General features: G+C 41.0%; 1 protein-coding gene and 1 long non-coding RNA gene across 8 annotated transcripts in view; one reads left to right on the top strand and one right to left on the bottom strand.

Moving 5' to 3' along the window:
• Nucleotides 1-5,780: 5,780 nt before the first annotated feature.
• RNF13 (ring finger protein 13) overlaps nt 5,781-22,111 on the bottom strand; it is a 48,105-nt gene continuing 31,774 nt past the window's right edge. For all 7 annotated transcript variants that reach the window (XM_083739774.1, XM_083739779.1, XM_083739778.1 and 4 more), the window contains 3 exons: nt 18,526-18,619; nt 8,721-8,801; nt 5,781-7,252 (listed from right to left, as the gene is read on the bottom strand). In XM_083739774.1, coding sequence (XP_083595900.1) covers nt 6,882-7,252; nt 8,721-8,801; nt 18,526-18,619 — 546 coding nt within the window. In that variant the 3' untranslated portion in view covers nt 5,781-6,881. The remainder of the gene's footprint in view (nt 7,253-8,720; nt 8,802-18,525; nt 18,620-22,111) is intronic.
• LOC310845173 lies at nt 8,812-15,239 on the top strand. The gene is made up of 2 exons (XR_014564543.1): nt 8,812-9,985; nt 10,228-15,239. It is a non-coding gene; the product is annotated as an uncharacterized lncRNA (long non-coding RNA).

Here is a 22,111-nt window from a genome sequence, read left to right as displayed (position 1 = left end):
TATCCTGATCACAGCCTTGTGTGGCATGGAAAATCTGGAACCACTTCACAATGCATGTTACAGCTGGGTTAGGGAAATTGCCACAGCTTAAATATTCTTGAAATGGGCTTAGGAGTCAGCTACGTGATGTGTGTTTTTTTTTTCCTTTTTAGAAGTCTGCCGCCCAATTAAGAACCTTAATTGACAGTTGTGCAAAATTTGCATATAAAAATAGTTCTGAAGTGGAAAGCATACTTTGTTTTTTAGATATGCACATGTGCTGTGGTAAGCATTATCATGAAAGTGGTATTGCTTCCTGAGGTGGAAAAAGGGGATTTCTCAATATCAGGGAACCGTTTTAGTTAATTACTCTTAATTAAATATTGCAGTCCTAGTTTAAAAACTTAGCTAAAGCTTTGTTTTTAGAAAGGTCCTGGTGGTATATATGAACTGTTTCATCACAAATTTTGTTTTTATGAGAAGTAAGTTGAAATACGAGTGGTGAGAAGTGAGTCAGCACGGGGAACAGCTATACTACTACCCCCGCTTCCTCTCAAGGATATGAATGAGCCCTTGCAATCCTTGTTTGAAGTCTGCCTATCTTTTCAAGAAATGAGTCTGATTTTGTCTAACTGATCAAAATGAGTTGATTCTTTTAAGCTGGGTGAAAGGTTGGTGAAGAATAGAAGTTTTATACACACTTTTGTCTTTTAACTTCACAATCTTTATTCTGTTAATAGCATTCCCTTTGTTTTTAATATTATTCACTCTTCATAAATAGAAATAGATGATGACTTCAGTAGGTCTCAGATGTTTTCTTTTGTGCAGATGCTTCTCAAGCTCTTCTGTGAGGAATATATGTTACTTCTACAGAATACATGCTTTTGCATGTGTGGCTCAGATCCTTGCATTAAGGCGCGCTATAATTTACACCCTGATACAAAAAGCCCTGAATGGTTCTGGCTAGCGTTCCTAGGCTGCTGCAATATTGTAGTATGCAACATTTTTGCCTTCAAAATGTGTGGAACAGGTTATAGAATAGAAAGCTGTATCCAAACTGGTTGAACTTGCTGTTGTATAGTATCAGGGATATTTTCTGTTCTCAATGAACTGCCATTTTCTTAAACTTGTTTGACTATTTATACTAAAGAAAATAAAATGGGATAGCTAATCAGTAGCAGGGGAAGGGCAGCAGCTCAGTGGTGGAACACCAGCGTTGTATGCAGAAGACCCCAGTTTCAATCTTGGTATCTCCAGATAAGGCTAGGAAAGACTTATTTCTGGAATCTTGTAGAGCTGTTTCCACTCATCATATAGTCAGTGCTGAAGTAGATGGGGCAATGGTCTGACTCTTCTATATTACTAGGATGGCCACTGGGTATAGACAGTGCTAAATGAAGAAATCATGCTGGTTTTGGAAGGAATTCAGCGAGTCTCTGAAAGGATCCATCAGGTTGCTTTCCTCCAAAATTCCAGTGGGGGAGATGCATTTACGTTTAAATTTGCACCAAGCAGCCACCTCAGTACTTAGCAGTGGTTCATAGAACTGCTGGGCAGCTGTCTTCATTTACCCTTTTCTCAGACGAAACAAATATGGAGGCAGGGAAGCCATTTGTGCACAATAATGCCTGGAGTGGAAGGACTTGTGTGTGCATTTTAGCTAATGCATCTAATGACAGGGACTCCACCATGCTGGCATATGACAGGCATGACCTGACTGGCAGTCTGAGTGATGAATGTTGAAAAGGGCAGTTGAAGCAGCTTCTGTGTGGTTGGTTTCTACATGAGAAAATGTGTGGGATAGGCCACACAGGATTGTAGCAAAGCAACAGCTTGGTAGTGAGTGAGAGCCTTGGAAATGACTGCAGAAGTCAAATCTGCATAGCACAAGGTTTTGAAGCCCCAACTGTGGCACGTTTCATTCCTGTGTCAGCAATAGATTTACCACTTTTCTGATCAATTTTCTGTAAGTTGAAGTGCTTGAAACAGCTCTATAAAAAACCCCTTAACCATCAGGACAGAGACCAAAAATATTATTGCATTCCCATTGTGAAGAAGTCTGTAAGGACAGTGAACAAGGGACTGTGTGCATGCATATGAGAGAGTGCAATCTTAGATCCATTTACCTAGAAGTAAGCTCCATCGAACTTACTACAGTGGTACCTCGGGTTACAGACGCTTCAGGTTACAGACTCCACTAACCCAGAAATAGTACCTCGGGTTAAGAACTTTGCTTCAGGATGAGAACAGAAATCGTGTGGCAGCAGCGGGAGGCTGAAATAACAGTTTCAGGTTAAGAACGGACCTCTGGAACGAATTAAGTGCATAACCCAAGGTACCACTGTAATTGCTTCTGAGTAGTAAGGTTTTTTTTAACGGTGAGTGTAACAAGGGCCATGTGCATTTTGTTGTGGGGAAAATGTTAAAAAGGCTGAAAGTGGAAAGGAGAAGGATGTACAGAGAAGCCATGGGGCAGGGGACCTGCTCTACAACATTTTTAGTAGCTCTCCATATGTACATTTAGTATAAAAACCTGCTTTTGCAGCCACTCTACTGCTTGTTGCATATCTCTCAAGAGTTAAAACCACCATAACCCTAAGCATTCTTAAACTCAAGTAGTTTTTGCTGTTCTGATCTTACTTTCATTGTTTTCCTGGTTTTCTCTAGATCTTCCGTACCTGACTTCAGTCTGTATTAGCCATTCGCTCTATACAGCACCACCTCCTGAAATCTTGCTCTCCTATAGCTAAAGGCTTGGTGCTGTTCTGCCATGTTCAGTATGCGCCCTTTAAGTGTGTGAATATCTACCATATTTTCTCCTGCACTTTTTGTGGTTTCTCATAGCTCATACTCTTTGACTGCATAGAGATCCTCTCAAAGAGTCATAAAGATAAAAGTCCCTCCCTGCCCCTCCATCAAACCCTATTACAGTCCAACTATGTTGTACTAGCTGGTGTGTTCTGTTGAATATCTACACATTCCCTTGGGGCAGTGGCTGCCGTCAAACCATTGGTGTAACTCATAAACAGCTACATTTAATGTAACTGATAAACAGCTTCTGATGGGTGTATTCAGAGTATGCACCTTCAGTGATAAAGTAGATCAACATTCTCTCTAGTGCATACACTTTAGTTTGATGCTGTGACTTCTGCTTATGACTGGGTTGTTGTACTGATTGACTTTGATCAAACTTCCATATCTCTACAGAGGGGTCTTGCTGGGTAAAAAGTGGTTTTCAGCTCATAGTTAAGCTGTCATGAGCAGCGGTCAGCAAACTTTTTCAGCAGGGGGCCGGTCCACTGTCCCACAGACCTTGTGGGGGGGGCAGACTATATTGGGGGGGGCAGGGGGAAATGGACAAATTCCTATGCCCCACAAATAACCCAGAGGTGCATTTTAAATAAAAGGACACTCTCTACTCATGTAAAAACACCAGGCAGGCCCCACAAATAACCCAGAGATGCATTTTAAATAAAAGGACACATTCTACTCATGTAAAAACATGCTGATTCCCGGACCGTCCGGGGGCCGGATTTAGAAGGCAATTGGGCCGAATCCGGTCCCCGGGCCTTAGTTTGCCTACCCATGGTCATGAGGAAGGAACCAGATTGATGGTTATTCAGCTCCTCTTCTGTTCCTGTCCTTATAAAAGAGTCCTATGTTATGATTTGCAGTTTCCACTTAGGCTGCAACAGGGGCTCAGGAAGATTGGGAAGACATGTACAAGTTGGTAAAAGGCTGCAAAAGCCATTTCCCAAAATTGTCACCTGGCATACAGCATCTACCTCATGAACCATGGCACCTACAGCTATGAATTTTGTCAAAGTTTTTGATGTCTCTTTAACAGCCAACATAATGAAATGATGTAAATATTAGCCAGAACATGTGTAACAGATAACAAACATTCCAAAATAAACTTTGGATCATCAGAGTTCCAGGAGCATTTATGCTATGAGATGGTGTTGAAGCCCATGTAGCTAGCTGTCTGCTACTTTCATGTGCCTATATACCAGTAATAGCCAAAATGCATTGAACATCATAAATAATTAAACCACCCACACCTCTGTGAGGCTGCCCTCCAATGAGATAGTATTGAACCTCACCTGTGCCATTTGCCAAAATACGCTTTTTAAAAAATGAATTGGGGATATACTTCCCCCACTGTTAAGGTTTTTGCCACTCCAAATGATCACTCAAGGTCCAGGAAAGCATCCCCTGCAAGACATGATGCAACATGCACATGATGAACTATTGAATTCCCCCCCCCCCCGTCTAAATGAAGTTGTTATCAGTAATGACTTTATTATAGAACCTGTTAGAACCACTGGGCCAGGGAGGGTTATTATTGGTTAACTTTATATCCCACCCTGCCTCCCAGAGGAGCCCAGGGCGACAAAAACACGAGTGATAAAACTAAGATATTTAAAAACATTTAAAGGATTTATATGCAGTGAAAGATGCAGTGCAGAGCTACTGGTGCCCTCCAGCTGTTTTGGACTACGCCTTCCATAATCCCTCACCATTGGCCACGCTGGCTGGAGCTGATAGGCATGATAGTCCCAAAATCTGGAAGGCATGTCAAGATGGGCTGCCATAAGCTTTCATGGTGAAGAAGCACAAGACTTTTGAAATTAAGGGCTACAATCTATATTATTACTGCCCATGAGCTTTAATAGGGATACTGTGCACTGAAAGCTTTAGGACTTTAGTGATAATCTTTTATTTTGTAAGCAGGTTGTGTGTGTATGCATGTGTGGCGGGGGAGAGAAGAGTCCTTCATCTAATGATTGTTGACTCATTTGTGTGTCGTCGTTGTCCTCCCCCCACTATCTTAATTTTCCTCCAGTCACATTGAGTGACCTTTCCTCAGCTACCACAGTAACACAACTTGCAGAAATGATTTCTCAGCTGCTGTGAGAAGACTACTGACAGCATTTGCATTTCTTTTAAGTTGACAGAGGCTTCCCTAAGACAGGATATTTGAATATGATGAGGGCATTGATGCACTCAGGCTAAAGAGAGACTTTATTTATGTGTTGTTGTTTTATAAAAACTGAACAATGCCTAACAAAGAAACTGCAACGAGTAATTTAGAATTGAGCATATTATAAGTGACAAACATATACTGTTCATTTTCTTGGTTCTATATTGGTCACTGGACATGAAAAGCAAAATACGCTTTTCAATAGGGCTCTTGATTTCAACAGGCTTGCACAAGTAATTCTTGATGTGTTGTGCCCTAAAATCTATTTGCTGTAATGTGAGTGAATACTTAGGCATTCAACAGTTGAACTAGGTTAAATCTTCAGCAGGTAATATGGTTGATGCCCTCAAGCATTTCCCAAAAGTTGACTTTATTATACTGGCTCACAGCTCCCACTGACAGCAGCCTCTGCACCATTTCTTGCATGAAAATAACACAGAACAGCTATGTGACACTCACTATAAACAGGGGGTGGAGACTCCAGATGCTGCTGAACTACTGCTCCATCACCCCTGAGCCCTGCCCATGATGGGAGTCTAGTCCAGCAACACCTGGAAGGCCAGTTTCTCAATTGCTGTTGTAACTACTCAGAGATGGCAAAGTGTCTGTTCATGGAATGCTGCTGCCTGAATGCCACATAGTGGCAGGGAGGGGTTTTCTTACTGCATGAACACACTTTCTCGCGCCTCCCCCCCCCCCCCTTTGGATATCCTCTGGGAAGATTGCTTTTGTGGTTCTGTGTTCACAGCAATCCACTACATTTTGGTTCAACTGTAGTTTTTAAACACTCAGTTATGTAGTTCTTTCACATACAGTATTAAAGTGGAAAACATGTTTTATTAACATCCTTTCAAACTTTCCTATACAAGGCCATATAAAAAAATCTCTGCAGTTTAATTATACAGAAGTGTGGCTACTTTCTACATAGTTACAATTGTATATAATTTATCTTTTTCCATGATATACTGTAAGTAGAATTCTGTTAGATATTTATAAGCACTCATTTTTCAAATCCAATACTTAATTTTTCTATGTGCATAGTTGTAGCAGACTAATGGATCTTCAAATGCTCTGTATAGAGGTATATATCCTCTGAGAATCAATAGCGCACACACAAAATTCCGTATTTCTATATGTGGTGTGGCCTGATGGTGCCTTTCTGCATTGGTCCCCACCCCTGTCTTAAGAATAAACTGAGTTGCTTTTAGCGAAGTGTGCCAGATGAATACATTTGTATCCTGATTATTTTCCTCAGGAAATGTTTAAGCCTAAGTGATGCTGAAACTTCTTTCACTACTTCCAGCAGTTCTTGCAAGCACAATAGGATAATGGGAAGGGCAGGCAAATTGCTTTTCTACGGAGATCAAAGCCCATCTCCCTCATCTGTTGGAGAAGCTCTTGATAAATGAATACTAAAACAAGCCTACCTTGTTCTTTCATTGAGTACTAGCTGTTCTACGAAAAGCCCTCACAGACACATACCCATATACTTTTTTGGTTGGATTTGCAGGGTAGAACGTACCATACATGTAATAAATAACGTTGTCAATATAACCTCTGCTTACCAACATACTGTAAGCAAGAAAAAATATTTACTGTCCTGGCTAAACTCCATTTTAACAAGGTGCTGAAATAACTTATCTTTCTGTGTGCATTGTCGTCTCTAGTGATGGGAGTGCCCCATGTTACTCATTACCATTGTGAAGTCCAGTTAAAACGCTTGTCTTCAAAAGACAAATGGGAACAAAACAACAACAACAAAGAAACCTGTAATGAGATTAAACTATATAGAACACTATATGAACAGCTGCTTCTACTGAAGCAACAGCAGGGTCACAATGTGCTTCCCTATGTATGTGTACATAAAAGTAGAGCTCTCTGGACAGAGGAGTTCAGTTAACACCATTTGTTCTGAAGTTCAAACAGTATTTGCCATTCTGTAATCCTGTTCATCATTGGGCTGTAGCTGGACTACTATACTCTCTTCAGTCATTCCATTCTCTGCATCGCTACTGTCGATATCTTCATTGTCTTCGTCATCTTCGTCCTCATAGTCTGAAGACTCGGTCATGTTCGGGTGAGAATAAGACTCTGACAGCGCCCCAAAGGACTGAGTGCTGACGGAAGCAAGCGGCCTAAGCAAAGGAGTGTTCTCGGAGACTTCATTTTCTTCCTGGCTGTCCGTTTCAGAGTCTGAATCTCCCTGGGAAGGGACCACTTTCTGTTTACAGACTGGGCATGTTTTCTTGGTTTTAGTCAACCAGGGATCCACACACTTGCAGTGGTATGCTATTTGGGGGGAAAGAGAGAATCGCTTAACTTTATCAGTAGTTTTAGAAAGAGGGTGGTTTATATTTAATGATAAAACATACACAACACTGCCCCCAAACCCCTACCTGTTCTATAGCAGGTAGCTTAGTGGGGTCCACTCCCCCCCCCAAAAAAAATCAACCATGTGCTGCTTACGTGTTATCCTCAATCGAGGAACAGCAATAGAACATTTGTCAAGCTTCAATTAATTTTGAAAATAAGGGGCTAAAGCTGAATATTAGGACATTTACAAGCAGAAGATTTTGGGTTCAAGTTTTGGCATCAGCGGGTAAGACTGGGAATATTTCAGAAATTCTGGAGAGCTGCTGCCAGTCAGTATGGATAATACTGAACTGGATGGACCAAAGGTCTGACTTGGTATAAGCTCCCTTGTACCAAATCAAATAATTGGTCCATCTAGCTCAGCATTGCTGCTACTTTTAGAAGCCCTCTGGAAATCCCTGATTGTTCCTGTACAGAATTCTAGGTGGCACTGGGTATCAGGAAAATACTTTTGTCGGACTGCTTAAAAGCACAAAGTGCTGTATAAAATTAAAAGTGAAAGGGGCCCTGTCTGCAGCTCTCAATCTAATCAAATGCATGTACTGCCCTCATTTAGATGTATACTTCAGCCTATTACTGAGAAAACTTATTCTGGATTAAGGCAGACATTACACTGTCAGTCTCTCAGGTAGCAGAATTAATCAGGGAGGGAGCAAATTATGCAAACACCACTTTCTAGCTACAATCAAGGCATTGATGTGTATAACACTTCCTAACTTTTAGCTGACCTACCTGTTCAAATAAGTAAGAGTGCATAGATTTCCTCAGATTAGCATTTCCAAATGCAAGTAGGAAATAGCATATTTGAATGTGGCTCTATTCCCATATTAAAAAGAAACCTCACTAGATAGGACTTCTATCTGGCTATTGCTGTTGGCCATTGTTGTATGCACTCCTTGAATTTGCTACATGACTTTCCTGGCATGCCAGTTTTTTCATAGGAAAGGGTTTTTGACATGGGAGAGCAGTCAAACAGAGCATATGCATGATCTGGCATATGCATTTGGCAGTGGTACAGACTCCAGGGGAGGGGAACCACCTGCTTCTTTGGATAGTGTTGACTGCCATTAGCACTGGGCTGCCTGGAAAAGTTGCCATTCCATCTGTGCTTTTGCAGCAGTCTGCTGAACAAATAGAATTTTATTTGTCCGTTATAGTACTTTAAACTATTCTCCTGCTTAACTCCACATACTAAACAACCTGTTGAGTAGATGAAAGTAGGAAGGGGTGGTTTCCCCCCAATTTTATTATTTTCAGAAGTCCCAACAATACCCTTGTATTTCACTGTGCATCTTGGACAACTAAAAGGATTTGTTAACAAAAACAAAGGTTCTGATTTCTTATTCGTTGCATTTTTACATCAAGCCCAAATGAAGCTACTTGCCATGAGAACAAGGAAGGATTCTGAGCTTGTCCCCATCCTCATATTCATCCAGGCAAATGGCACAAACATCATATTCATCTCCTGCAGCAGAAAAAAAATGGAATAAAAGTTGCATTACGAAAGTGGAAACTCAAGTATAAGATAGAAAACTGGCTCTACGGGGAATTTCTCCGCAATCCAGCAAGGCTGTTTTAGAATGCAGGACAATTAATTTGATGAAATGTTGTCTCTTTTGTTTTTATTCTATTATTGTGTCTCATCTATTCTTCATGTTAAGCTATTTAATGCTATTTTCTCACATTCTTACAGGGTCACTTTCCATAACATTTTAAAATACTGCTAAATGCAGGCTTCTCTCATAGAGTAATACTGAGAATGCTGAACTTTTGCATCGTCCTTGGAACCTCCAGAGAGTGCTGAAATCCCTGTATGAAATGGAGCCACAGCCAGTCAGTATTATAATGAAGCAATGTTTCGAGTGGGTTTAAGGTAGCTTCCAGTGCTGCTACCCCAATTATGGTAAGGTGTAAGAAAAATGGGTGACGATGGGCCCAAAACGCAGTAGAGAATAGTTCTAAAGAGAGCCCTGTATTGAGATCTGCATAACACTAGGCTGCAAGGAAACTAGAGCTCTTGTTTCATTAGACGATGTTTCTGAGCTGCGTACAATACCAAAATTATTTCTGATCTTTTCTCAGAAAGAACAATGTGTATCATTTCTAGTCCTGGAGAGAAACTATAATTGTAGAGAAGTTAAGCAATCTAAGACGTAAAAATATTACAGAATAGTAATTTGTTAATTGTTGGAGTCACGATTCCTAAAATTATTAATAAATAATAACAACATGACTGTGTGTGTGTGTGTGTGTGTGTGTGTGTGAGAGAGAGAGAGAGAGAGAGAGAGAATATGAGTGTGTGTGTATAATATAGACATAAATATAAAAACCAACAATATGATGAAAATACACAATTTGAAAGGGAAGATACCTATGGGTGAATTTATATTTGCTTGGCTATTAATTTATCAGGTTAGATGATTACCCTTTGGAGTTTACTAATTGTTAATGGGAATAGTTCTGATTCTTTTAACATAGTAAGACCAGGAAGTATGCATCCTTGTACCCCAAGCCAGCATTTGTTATAAACATCCAAGCTCAGACACACGTACACAATTCCTCTATAGACAATAGTTCTCCTTTCCCTATTTATTTCAACGGATGGGCACCTGACAAATACATGCACAGACTTGTTCAGAAGCTTTGTGTGTGCATCAAAGTGCACACAACACTTTGCATTGGGTGTGGTTTGGTATTTTGCAACGTTTTGTGTAACATGGGATGGAAACGCCAAAGCGCCTTCCAGGACTTTGTCTGGCAATCGTAAAAGAGTTGCAACTGTATGGTGTGCCAGCACGTACTGCTTCAAAAAAGAGAGCACTGGTTAGAATCAGAATTGTAGAGTTGGGAGGGACCATGAGGCTCATCTAGTACAACCGCCTGCAATGCAGGACTCTTTTGCCCAACGTGGGGCTTGAACCCACAACCCTGAGATTAAGAGTCTCTTGTTCCACCAACTAAGCTATCTGAGCAACACAAGCAGGGGCAGCAGTCCCAGTAAACCTTATATTGCTAAATGCCAGTACAGTTGAAGTGTTTTAAGATACTAACAATGGAAGCCATGAAAATAAAATTACTAAGACTTGAACCATATGAGGAGTTATACAGTCAGGCAGATGGGCCAGTAATGGACAGTAACAGGATAAAGGACAATCCCATTTGAAAGAATAACACAATTTCTAAATGACAGAATTGTACTTATATTACTTTAGTTTATAATAGCACAAACTGTACACAAATCACTGTTTTCCTCTTTGTCAGCATCCTTAATATGACTTCCATGCTAAACTATGTTCAACATTTCTTCTGGTTTAACTATACCAGTTAAACCAGTTATATTAATTTATGGAATTCTTCCCAATCTTGCCACATAAGGTTTACTTAGCGTAGAATTTTCAGCCTACCCTAGGCACCTTCAAACACCACCTTCTCCCAAAATTAGTTGTAGGTCTCAAAACCATGAATCCCCTCAGAATGGCTTCCCTATTGAATCCAACTGACATGATCAGCATGTCTCTTCTTTTACTTGTACAGACAGAGCCTTCTGTTAAAAAGGTGGGCATGCAATGGAGACACCTGGTGCAGAACTCAGCAACCAGGCTGCTCACTGAGACAAAACTGCCTAGCACTTAACGCCAATCCTGGCCCGAATGCACTGCCTACCAAACTGGTTTCTAGACCAAAGTCAAAGTACTACTGGCTTTGGCTTATAAAACCTTCTGTAGCTCAGGTGCCTAACACTTCAGGGACTGCCTCTCAACACATGAACCAACCCAGAATCTGCGTTCTTTACCTGAGACCCTTCTCAAAGTGCTCACTCCAAGCGAGGCACAGAGGATGGCAACACAAAAATGGGTCTCTCAGCTTACTGAATGCTCTCCCCAAGAAGGCCCACCTGGTACCATCACTATGTGTTTTTAGGTGCCAGGCAAAACATTCTTATTATCCCAGGCCTCTGTATCTTAATTTTTCCATATTACTTGTGTATTTTAAGTTGTTTTATCCTTGTTTTTAGTGTTCATTTTTTTGCAAGTCTCTGAGTTTCAAAAAAAGCAACTAACAATGGCAGTCTCTACAAATGGCAGTCTCTGCAATGGCAGTCTCTACAAACACTTCACAAGCTCTGTCGACAGGAAAAGCTGGCTTCAACAGAAAATGCCTGACCAAGTCTTCAGGCTCTACATCCTAAATGCTAAGAAATGCATCACATATAATAAAAGAAAGGTCTGATTCTCTTCCCTTACTACTGTGAGACAGGTGTAAGGCCATCCCTGCACAATACCCCTCATGCCAAATGCAAGCTACCAAGAACAGCCAAGAACTGTTGGCTCAGAATTAAAGCAAAAATCCAACGAAGGAATAGCTGGATCCCTCTCCCTTTCTAAAAAGTTTGACTAATTAGCCTCATCTGAATGCAAGGAATCACACAATGCTTTTTCGGCAAGCAGAGTAGGCTGCAGTTGAAAGAAAACCCAGGAATGCCTAATACCAAGATTACAATCCTCTGGAGCTGCTGCTTTACTTCCCATCCAAATAAGTACCAGGAAAGCCCTGAAAGGTTAATCCTTTAGCATCAACAGGGCTGAAGCTGTTGTTATTGGTGCTAATGGATTTTGCATTACTGTCCTGGGAAATCTTATCTAGCAACAATCAAGCCATTTTTATTCCTCTCTTGCCAAATCTGACAAAGAGCCAATATGGGGCTAGAGTTGGCCATCACACAAGTTTCCCTCTGTAGGCAACATCAGGGATAACTCAGGCTTGCTCTGTCTAGACGCCAGCATACTCAGAGCTACCACATTGTTTAAAGGAGCTTTGAAGAATAATTAAGACTGAAATGTGCCCTATTCCCCACCTCCCCCAACAGGCTTAGAGCTTTTTTCCTTAGGTCTTCCTACGGGAAGGTGACACAGTTTTATATGCAACTTAGCAAATGGCATTAACAACCAGTGAAATATTAGCTTCTATCTTGATGCTTTTGAACTAAAGCAGTTTGAGCGGGGAGGGGGGGGGTCACACTAAAGATGGCTGTTTTCCAAAATATCTATAAGAAACCTTGCACACACTGAAAAGTGGCAAGAAATATGTCTGCCTGTACATACTAAAAACATTGTGTTCCTTAACAACATGCACGGGGGAGGGCAGGGGTATGGCTCACTCAAGTGCAAGCAAATATGCAAGGAGAAGCAAGGAGGAAGGGCACTGCCAAGTCTTAATAGTTTTGAGGGCGAAGGTCTATAGCAGGAAGCCTCCTCCACCCCTGGAGACTCTGCCTGCCATTTAGAAGCCAACTCAATCCATGTTCTATTTTTTGTTGCCCTTTTCTTCACATTTTCCAGCTCTTCAGTATCCTTTTTGAGGTACATGACCAGAATGCTACCCAGTATTGCAGCTCAACCATAGATTTGAGTAACAGAATTATGCTACTGGAAGTTCTATTCTCAATCTCTTTCCTAATGATGCCTCACAGGGAATTTTCTTTTTCACAGCTGTTGCACATTGGTTGCAGCGAGCAATCTACTACAATTCCAAGGTCTCATTCCTGCTCAGTCATGGTCAATTCAGGCCCCATTAGCATTTCCTTGAAGTTACGATTTTTTGCCCCAATGTACATCACTTAACCATTGCTTTTTCTGAATTGCATTTGTGATTTTAATGCCCATTTCAGCCAATTTGGAGAGATCCTTTTGGAGTTCCTTGCAATCATCCCCCCCCCCCTTTTATCACCTTTAACAATATGGTGTCATCAGAAAGCTTGCCCACCTTACAGATCACTTCTAACTCCAGACTATTTATGAACAAGTTAAAAAGCAGAGGTTCCTAAACTGATTTTGGGACGAACCCACATCTTACATCCCTCTGTTGTAAGAACTGTCCATTTCTGTTCTCTGCTTCTTGCTCTTCAAGCAGTTACTGATCCATAACTGCTAAGCTCACTTAGGAATCTTTGTTGAGAGACTATATAGAAAGCATTTTGAGAGTCTTAAGTATACATGTGCTTATTGACATTCTCAAATAACTCTTAAGAGGCTGGTTAGATGAGTCTTATTCTTGCAGAAGCCATTCTGAATTGCCCAGTGTATTAATTTAGTAGATGTTTGGTCCCTGTGTTCTAGATGATGAATTATATGAAATAATAAATGCATGTATTCTGCACCTCTAACCTGGCAGATTAGGGAAATATAAAGTATGCAACCATTATTTGAGAAGTAATGGCCACCATGTGATTGTAATAGTATGCACTGGTTATAGGAGATGGGGAATTAATGCCAGCAAGTGGGATGAATGCTGAATCTGAGATGAAACCTTTAACATCTGATTTCACAGAACTTTGCACACAAACACATTACATTAGAAAGACAAGACTACATTTATCAAAATATGACTTCCATATATATATGCTTTGATTTGTAAAATGAATTAATGAATGTGGCGGTCTACTAAAACCCATACCAAATCGTGCCATTTGAGAACTGCTGGTCTAAGTGGAGATCTACTCTATTTTTCACACACACACTCTACTCATTTCACCCTCAGGCTTTTTCTCTGGCTTTTACCATGATGGAAAAGAGTGCCCCCCCCAAGATGCTCTTCCAAACCTGTGAAAGACTGCATGATTTGAGTTAGCTGTGATTCTGCCTATCATGGAAGACCAGAATGAAGAGCTCTATGCTACTGTCTCCATCAATAATAGATTCAATACAGCACCAACTCAGTTGATTCCACAAAGGCCCCTTGATCAAATATTTATCACTTTTCCAGCGGTTTGTACAGTTAAACAATAATTTGGCAGTGTGTTTGAGTATAACTGGACTGCACCTTAAATGTCACACACTGGAGAGCTCCAGTGTAATTAATTAGCATTGGCAGTTCGTAATAGCCTTTACAATAAAAAAAGGTAGTTGTTTACAAGAGTTCAGGAAAAGATGAGCAAGGGAAAGCAACAGAATAATCCAAAAGCTTTCCTTGGAGTTACGGAAGATTTCTGGGTTGTCGTCTTGCCTCCAAAGAACACAAAATATCAGTGTTGTAAAGCCTAGACTATTTGCTGTTTTAAATCAATTGGCATTGGAATTTAATTTTTTTTATAGTAATTTGGAATGTGCTTTCCATTAGAAGAGTGCAAATATTCAAATAAAGTGGAAACAAATAAAAATAGGATGTGCCTGAGGACTTTCAGCTGGCACCCATCTCAGAAGCCTGTGGCTGTGTTCATGGGGACAGCTAATACAGCAGCTTATATGTGCCTGAAATTAGTACATAGAACAAGAACTGCCTGGAATCTAGCCATTAACTTGTGGCAGACCTGTCACCATGACAGGAGCACTACTCTTGTCAATGGTTAGACAGGGAAGAGAGTTGTGCCCTCCAAATACCCTCGCAGCAGCTCTGGCTGTTTAGGGCCAAACGAGATGTGACATTGGGAAGTGTGTCATGGGATCTCCTGCAATTGTTATTTTTTTAAGTATAAGGTCACCTGATCAGGACTGCAGCACCAGGAGGGGTATGTAACACATTATTCTATGCCACTTTTCTGATTAAAATCGCAACACTCCAAAGCTACTATTTGCCATGTAGGGCAAAACACGCAAGTATTTACAGCACTAGTAACACGTCAGCATTTGCCCGGTAGAGAGAAAAATACCATATGGGCACCTGTGTGGCAAGTAACTTTGTCGGACTATTTTCATCAGAGGAGATGGGAGAAATATTCTCTCCCCCCGCCCCAAAGGCTGAGCATTTGCAGTGTGCCCCTCCATTAAGCCCCATGGATGTTATTCTTCAGAAGTGCTTAGGAGAATATGTTTCTTCCACGATAAGTAGTGTTATTCCACTCATATTTCAAGTGTTCATATGTGTGCCTCCGGCAATATAAAGTACCAGACAGATTTTTAAACTTGAAGAGCCTTACACCTTGTCTTCCTTCCCCCATTGCTTTCCTCCTCAGTCAGTTCTTAGGCAAAGGGTGGACTTCCTATTCTAAGCACCCAGCAACAGCTTTAAAGATTTAACAGACTTGCCTGGCTGTCAAAATCAGCACTTACTCTAGAACTCAATTCTATATATAGACCTACAGTTATATGTGCAAACTCGTGACAGCAGTTTGAGGTTTTTTCTACAATCAAGTGACATATAAATTTTGTGAAATAAATAAATAAATAAATGGTACACTTCTCAGAAAGAGGAATCTTTCATCTCCATGCCTCCCAAATTTTGGAAAAGCTATGTTCTCGTGACATTTCACATTTGGAGGTACCTCCACATGGCAGCAAACACATGCAAGGTGACTCTAGTTGTCAGATCTCTGCTAATGAAGGTGGTCAATTAAATACTGGCAATACCTTAGGAGCAAAGGTTTGATCAGAGCAGTCTCCATGTTTGAGGGGACCCTCAGCATGGGGCTCCCTATGTCAATGTGGCCTCCTGAACATCAGTGGGTGACCCTGCTCCTATTCATTTCCACCATGACACAGTGGCAGATGGACAGGCATATAAATGAGAGGACAATGACTGCACTCCTCTAAAGAGCATAAGGCAAGCTGCCATTATCAGCACCCACAATGCCCTGCAGTGAAATAGCATTATGGTGGGCAACTTTGAGCAATTGCAGTGGGGGCTGACTGGAAAACAAGGCCTGGGTCAGCAGAAGTCAGCCTCAGCGATGGTCCAAACTTGCCACCTGCTGACATCAGCCTTGGGTATGATATTGTGGCTTATTAGATCTCTTCCACTTTTATGAAGCAAAGCAAAAAGCAACATGCTTACTAAACACATACATGGATACCATAATTCTACCACACCCCTCCCATGCTCCATAAGCAAGGCATACTGGCAAACCCAGTAAAATAACATGCAATACAACAAGAAGAAAATAATTCTCCTTGCATATTTGTCCTCTTTAATTTATCTCCATCAGAAATCCTTATCAGGAAAGGAAATTAACACTCCTTTCTATTAAATTTTAAGCCTGAGAAAGAAAAATACTAAGCAAATATCAGCCTCATTAATTTTTTTATGAGAAACTAACTTTGTATATGACACTGTGCACTCTTTTCAGCTGAACATCTGCTTTGCAATGTCATCAATAATGGAAGACGGCAATCAAGGGTGAACAGCAAATAGGGTGCAGCTCTGCCCCAAAATCCAAGCCCATGTGTAATCCTCATATATTCTTCATGTTGCCAATGCCAATGTTGTAGTTATCTTAATGTCAGTGAAAATCTCCCCCTTAGTTGTTTGCATGCTACAGGTTAAGGATGAAAGTCCAATGAATTAGGCAAAACATGTAGAGCAAAAACATTGGCAAAAAGATACATACTCTTCCTCCCCAAGAACCGAAGGGCTTCGTATTGGTTCAATGAATGTTGGAGTTGGGGAAAGGGTTGCAGATTGTGCCTGACTAATACAGTCATCACAGTTGCAACGGAAAAGAGAGACTGAAGGGAAACATGAACCAATTCAAGCATAAGCCTTCAGTTCTTGACTAAACTGATTTGTAAAACATACAACAGTGCGTATACAATGATTAAACATATTTCCTTTTTTCAAAAGCAAAAAACCAAGACTCCCGTGTCCTCATGTGTCCAAACTATTAGGCTACATTAGCAGTCAGGTCATACTGCAACTGGCTCACACACAAATAACTGCTTATGCAAGCTACTCATGCAAACAATGCTCTGTGGGAGTCTGGGACTCGCAAGCGATCATGGCCGTGCTGTTGTAAGTCACAGACTCACGGAAGAGGAACCGAAATCACACAAAAGTTTCCTTTTTTTAATACCACACTGCTCATGTCTTACTCGGCTACGAGTGATCACCAAAGAAGCTCATGTGAATAGGCTACTTACACAAGTTTTAATTTTAATTTTTTAATTAGTTTTAAAATACACAACACTGATCTGCAACCAATGAACTTGCCCAACCCACATAAACCAGTTGCTAGGACTAAGGTGATAATTATGTTATTCTTTCCTTTCCCCTCCCAACAGTAATGCAACATAATGTGTAAGCACAGTCCAGGAGACTCCAGAGGTGATTCAGTCTGTCTATACAGATGATCAGGAGCACAATTAGTATATACAAAATCCTGAAGATCATATTTGTAAAGATGCAGCTGGCAGAGTGTTTTTCAACCCTGTGCCATTGCATTTCCACCACATGGCATAAAACTTTTTGTCTCCTGCCCCAGTTGCTTATTTCTACTATGGCTATATGCTAGACACCATTGCCACCACTTACAAAAACCTTAGTAAGTCCTTCATTCTAATGTCCTCATTTAGCGCTGTGGTCTAAACCACCAAGCCTCTTAGGCTTGCCAACTAGAAGGCTGGTGGTTTGAATCCACGCGACGGGGTAAGCTCCCATTGCTCTGTCCCAGCTCCTGCCAACCTAGTAGGTCAAAAGCATGCCAGTGCAAATAGATAAATAGGTTCTGCTATGGTGGGAAGGTGAACAGTGTTTCTGTGTGCTTTGGCACTCGTTACAGTCCTCTGTGCGCCAGTAGTAGTTTAGTCATGCTGGCCACATGGCCCAGAAAGCTGTCTGTGGACAAACGCCAGCTCCCTCATCCAGAAGCGAGATGAGCGCCACACCTCATAGTTGCCTTTGACTGGACTTAACCATCCAGGGGTCCTTTACCTTTACCAATATGGATAACAGGGGTAGTTGCACTGTAATGTCTATTGCTTCATGTAGTAATTTAGCATTTCAACATGCAGTGCCCTCAAAAATTGTATCCTGTAGAATTTTTTAAGAAGTATAACCTGCTTTTTTCCACCGTGGAACTTGGTTACTGGTAGTTAATGAACAGATTTAGCCAACTCCAGCAATATATGACCTGGTTCAGTAGTAATGACCTATACACTATTGCCAGTTCAACTACACAGAGATCATTTCCAGTCCTGAGTGTCTTAACCAGAGAAGCTGGGGACAGAACACAATGTCCTTGTAACATCAATTATGTGATGCCATTCAATCTACATCAAACCTGCTCAGGTTTGAAAACTCAATGTAGAGTTCTTCATTGCAATCCTATACTGGTCTACACAGAAGCAAGCCCCACTGAATTCAATGGGACTTGCTCCATGGTAAATATGCATAAAATTGCAGCCTTGGCAAAATTAGCCCATGTCATCTGTAGCTCTAAAATGGCATAGATTATTCAATCAATTCTAAAAAGCCACACTTACCTTTCTTGAACTTATGTACCGGAAGCTTCTTAAGCTGATCTTTTTGAAGCCGATTCCTTCTTGCTCTGTGTCTGTCCTGGACAAATTTCGTGATCTTGAAAGAGACAGGAATAGAAGACAGAAAGTTTTAAGAGTAATACACCACACAACTCAAGTCTCATTTCATTCTGAGAACAGTTGTTCAAAAGAAGAAAGAAAACCAGCCACATAGAAAACATGACTCAATAGTGGGAATGAAAAACCTATGTACACATCCATATCCCGCACACCAACACCTCCACAAGGTTATATTGCTTCATCTTCTCTGAAGATGTAGTTGTATTGGCCACTAAAGGCTACTTTGAGCAAGACCAAAGCAGCTCTAGTATAGCTAGTGGACAAGTGACGAGCTCTAAAAAAAAGTCACCTAGTGCATTTAGAAGAACCAACAGGGTCACGCTCCCCAGTCTCCCTCCTCCCATCAGGCGGCCAAAGCAATTTCTGGACCAAACCCAGGCTTGAAACCTGATTGACATAGATCTACACAATTACTATAATTTGAGAGTTCTGGGGTTGTACAGCAACCATCTGCTCAAGCACCTTGCCTAGTGAATGATTCTTACCCACTAGCCAAGCTGTTACAATCTTTTATGCCCGGGGATGACTTTTTCCAGGAGTGTTCGCACTCCTACCTCCTTTAATGCAGATGGGACTGACCCACCCCCCTCAAAATAAAGCACTGATTTCTTGAACCAAGCTGGTCAGCTCTTACCTACACAATGTCATGTAGGAAAGATCTAACTTTGCCCACATCCTCAGACCTCAACAAAATAATCCATCAGAACCAGATGCTCTCTGGATATATCACAGACTGAACTGCCTCAGTAGCGGCTTCCAGGCTGCGGCTGATGTGAGCAATTCCACTATCTGGGTGATGTTGGGCAACTCACTCTCAGCCTAACTTACATCACAGGGTTGTTGTGGGGATTAAAAGGGGTGGGGGGAGAAACCATGTACAACACCTTGAGCTCCCTAGATAAAATGGTGGGATAGAAATGCAATTTAAAAAAAAAAAAAGAGGAAGGACCTAAAGCCACTAAGAAAAACTCAGCTGGACAGAACTATGAAGATGAAATGGCAATAGAGAAATAATGACCCTTCACCATCATCACTGCCACAGAGCAGGTTCAACAAACAGCTCTCACCTGTGTTCCATCAGATTCATTGCAAGTTTGTATTCAAGCCATCTCCCCATCTGCTTTATAGCCTTTAGCTATGGTTGCAGGAAAATAGAGCCACTGTACTGTGGCCAGATGCGACAAATGACTCTGTCGCTCCCATGTGCTTAGAGTTGCTATGCGCTGAGTTTTTAAGTGGCTACTGAAAATGAGAATGTGCACCCATCCTTTGTGGAAAGATGCCAAAGAGGAGGCTGGGAAACTGCCCTTCTCTGCTACATCTCATGCTCTGGGCACAACTGTGGCCATGGAAAAAAGTTGGGAGATGGAGCCTGCATAATCTTTACTGAAAGTTCAACCCTGGGTTTATCATCTTTGGGTATCACCTCCTCTTGCTTTGCCTCTTTTCTACAATTCAGATTGATACGTACATTAGACAAACTAGACATAGTACATAGCTGTGTATTCCACAGAAACATTCTCCAGAGGTTTGCAATTCAGTGTCTTCCTTTAATTGTACATACAGTAAGCTTATCAAAGGCAGCGTCCCCAGGGTTAAAATTGTTTTTAAATAACATGTGGTGCTTCTTCCATAGGGAGTTTGAATTCCATTGTATTTGACCAGTTGTCTCCTAGCAGCTCTATTCTATGTTCTATGGTGTTACTCTTTGAGGCCAGCATTGTTTCTGGTTGTTGTTCTTTAATGAATGATAGAAGAACTGAAAGTGTAATTTCTAAGGTAAAAACATCTTTGTCCATTCAACTTCAGATGGCCAGCTCTGCTTCAAGAAATCCTCAGAAAGTTGAGGATTGTGTTTATCGCTTACATCCAGTACACTCCCACCACTGGTTTGGGAAGTGGTGTACACATGACGTTAGCCACAATCCAAATCTATCCTGTTGTTTCTTATTAAATACTGTATTTTGATGTGTGTTTTTCCCAACCCAGCTTTGATCTGAATTGAAAAAAAGAATGACCTAGCTGCATTTTAAGCGAGTAAATGAGTACACAGCCTACTTTTTTTCCTTCTATAGATGAAATAAATTTGAAAAAAAGTAACTATGACATTGTAAAATCAGAAAAGGAAGATCTAAGTGTGTTCCTTTGTACAAGCAGATGTTTACCCCAATGAAATGAACAAGAACCCATGCATGGGCTACATATATGTGTGAGCATCTGCACTCACATAATTCTCTTAACTGGGGATATGTTGTTTAGGCTTCTTAAAAACCTATTTGTTTCTAGCATTTTGCTGTTATTCTGGCATTAATTTCTAAGCTACCCCAGCAAGGCCAAAAAGGCAAGGATTTTTTACATTGTTTTTAAAATAAAGGCATCACATGAGCATCTAACAAGAGCTGCAAGCACTTTAGGGACCACATGCAGCTTCTTTGGAAATTCTCTTTTGATGAAGGACTATTAGGAGAGTTGTAAAGGTTCCTTCTTTTTTTTCAAAATTACATACAAGGAAGACACTGAACCTGCAAGGAATTAATCTAATTAAAGCTGCTGTGTCTTCAACATAACAGCAGTACTCAGAAAAAAATCACTGGGTATAGCCTAAAACATGGTATCTTCAAAGATTTTTATAAAAAAAAAAGTTAGGTCTAAAACGAGTAAAAGAGTTTTGTCTCTGGAGCATCTGCTGTCATCTCATCCATGAAACTTGCAAATCAAGCATGGCATCAAAGTAACATGCTTGTGTCAACTGTGATGCAGAAAACTATCAATTTCACCTGTAGCATAAAATAATACAACCCCAACTGGCTTTATGGAGGGATTGCCTTAGCAGTCAGATCCCTCAGCAGTGATGTCAACGGATGGGCAGGTAGGTGTAGTTCGGGGGGGAAATTCCTCGTGGGCCAAAGTGCACCCACTGATGGGTCATGTGCTGGAGGTTCTCCATTTCTGCTCTACAGGATCAACTGCAATAACAATCCCTAAGTTCTAGAAGCTCACATGTCCTTGTTGTTCTGGGTCTCTAATTCTTTAACATTTTAATTTACCTATGTATGAACTTCCTCCAATCTACGGAGTCCCCCAAGTAAATCATTACTTTATTCTGGAGCAGTACTGTTTCACTTCCAAACTGATAAGCACTGAGTGGTGGGAGCGACAGCTTTGAATTTTGAGAAAGGCACCATTTAAACTTTCAGTAAGAAGGAAAGAAGGACATGCACTTTTGATCTCTTGTGGGCACCGAAGCAGATGCGTACAAAGAACCTCCAGACCCACACCAGCTTCCCTTTTCATATCGACAGATGCAGAACTTCATGTCTGCAGCTCGTTGCATACATATGAATACCCATTCCCACAGAATCTCTTATTGAACTGGTGTATACATGTCGGGGATCTCAATTGGCTGACAGCTTCAAAGCCATTTTTTGATATTTCTTAGTGTATGTCTTAAGAGCTTTAGTTTGCACAA

This window comes from Podarcis gaigeae (assembly GCF_964106915.1).
Source record: "Podarcis gaigeae genome assembly, chromosome: 5".
In the NCBI taxonomy this organism is placed as follows: Eukaryota; Metazoa; Chordata; class Lepidosauria; order Squamata; family Lacertidae; genus Podarcis; species Podarcis gaigeae.
This window is presented reverse-complemented; position numbering and strand designations above follow the sequence as displayed.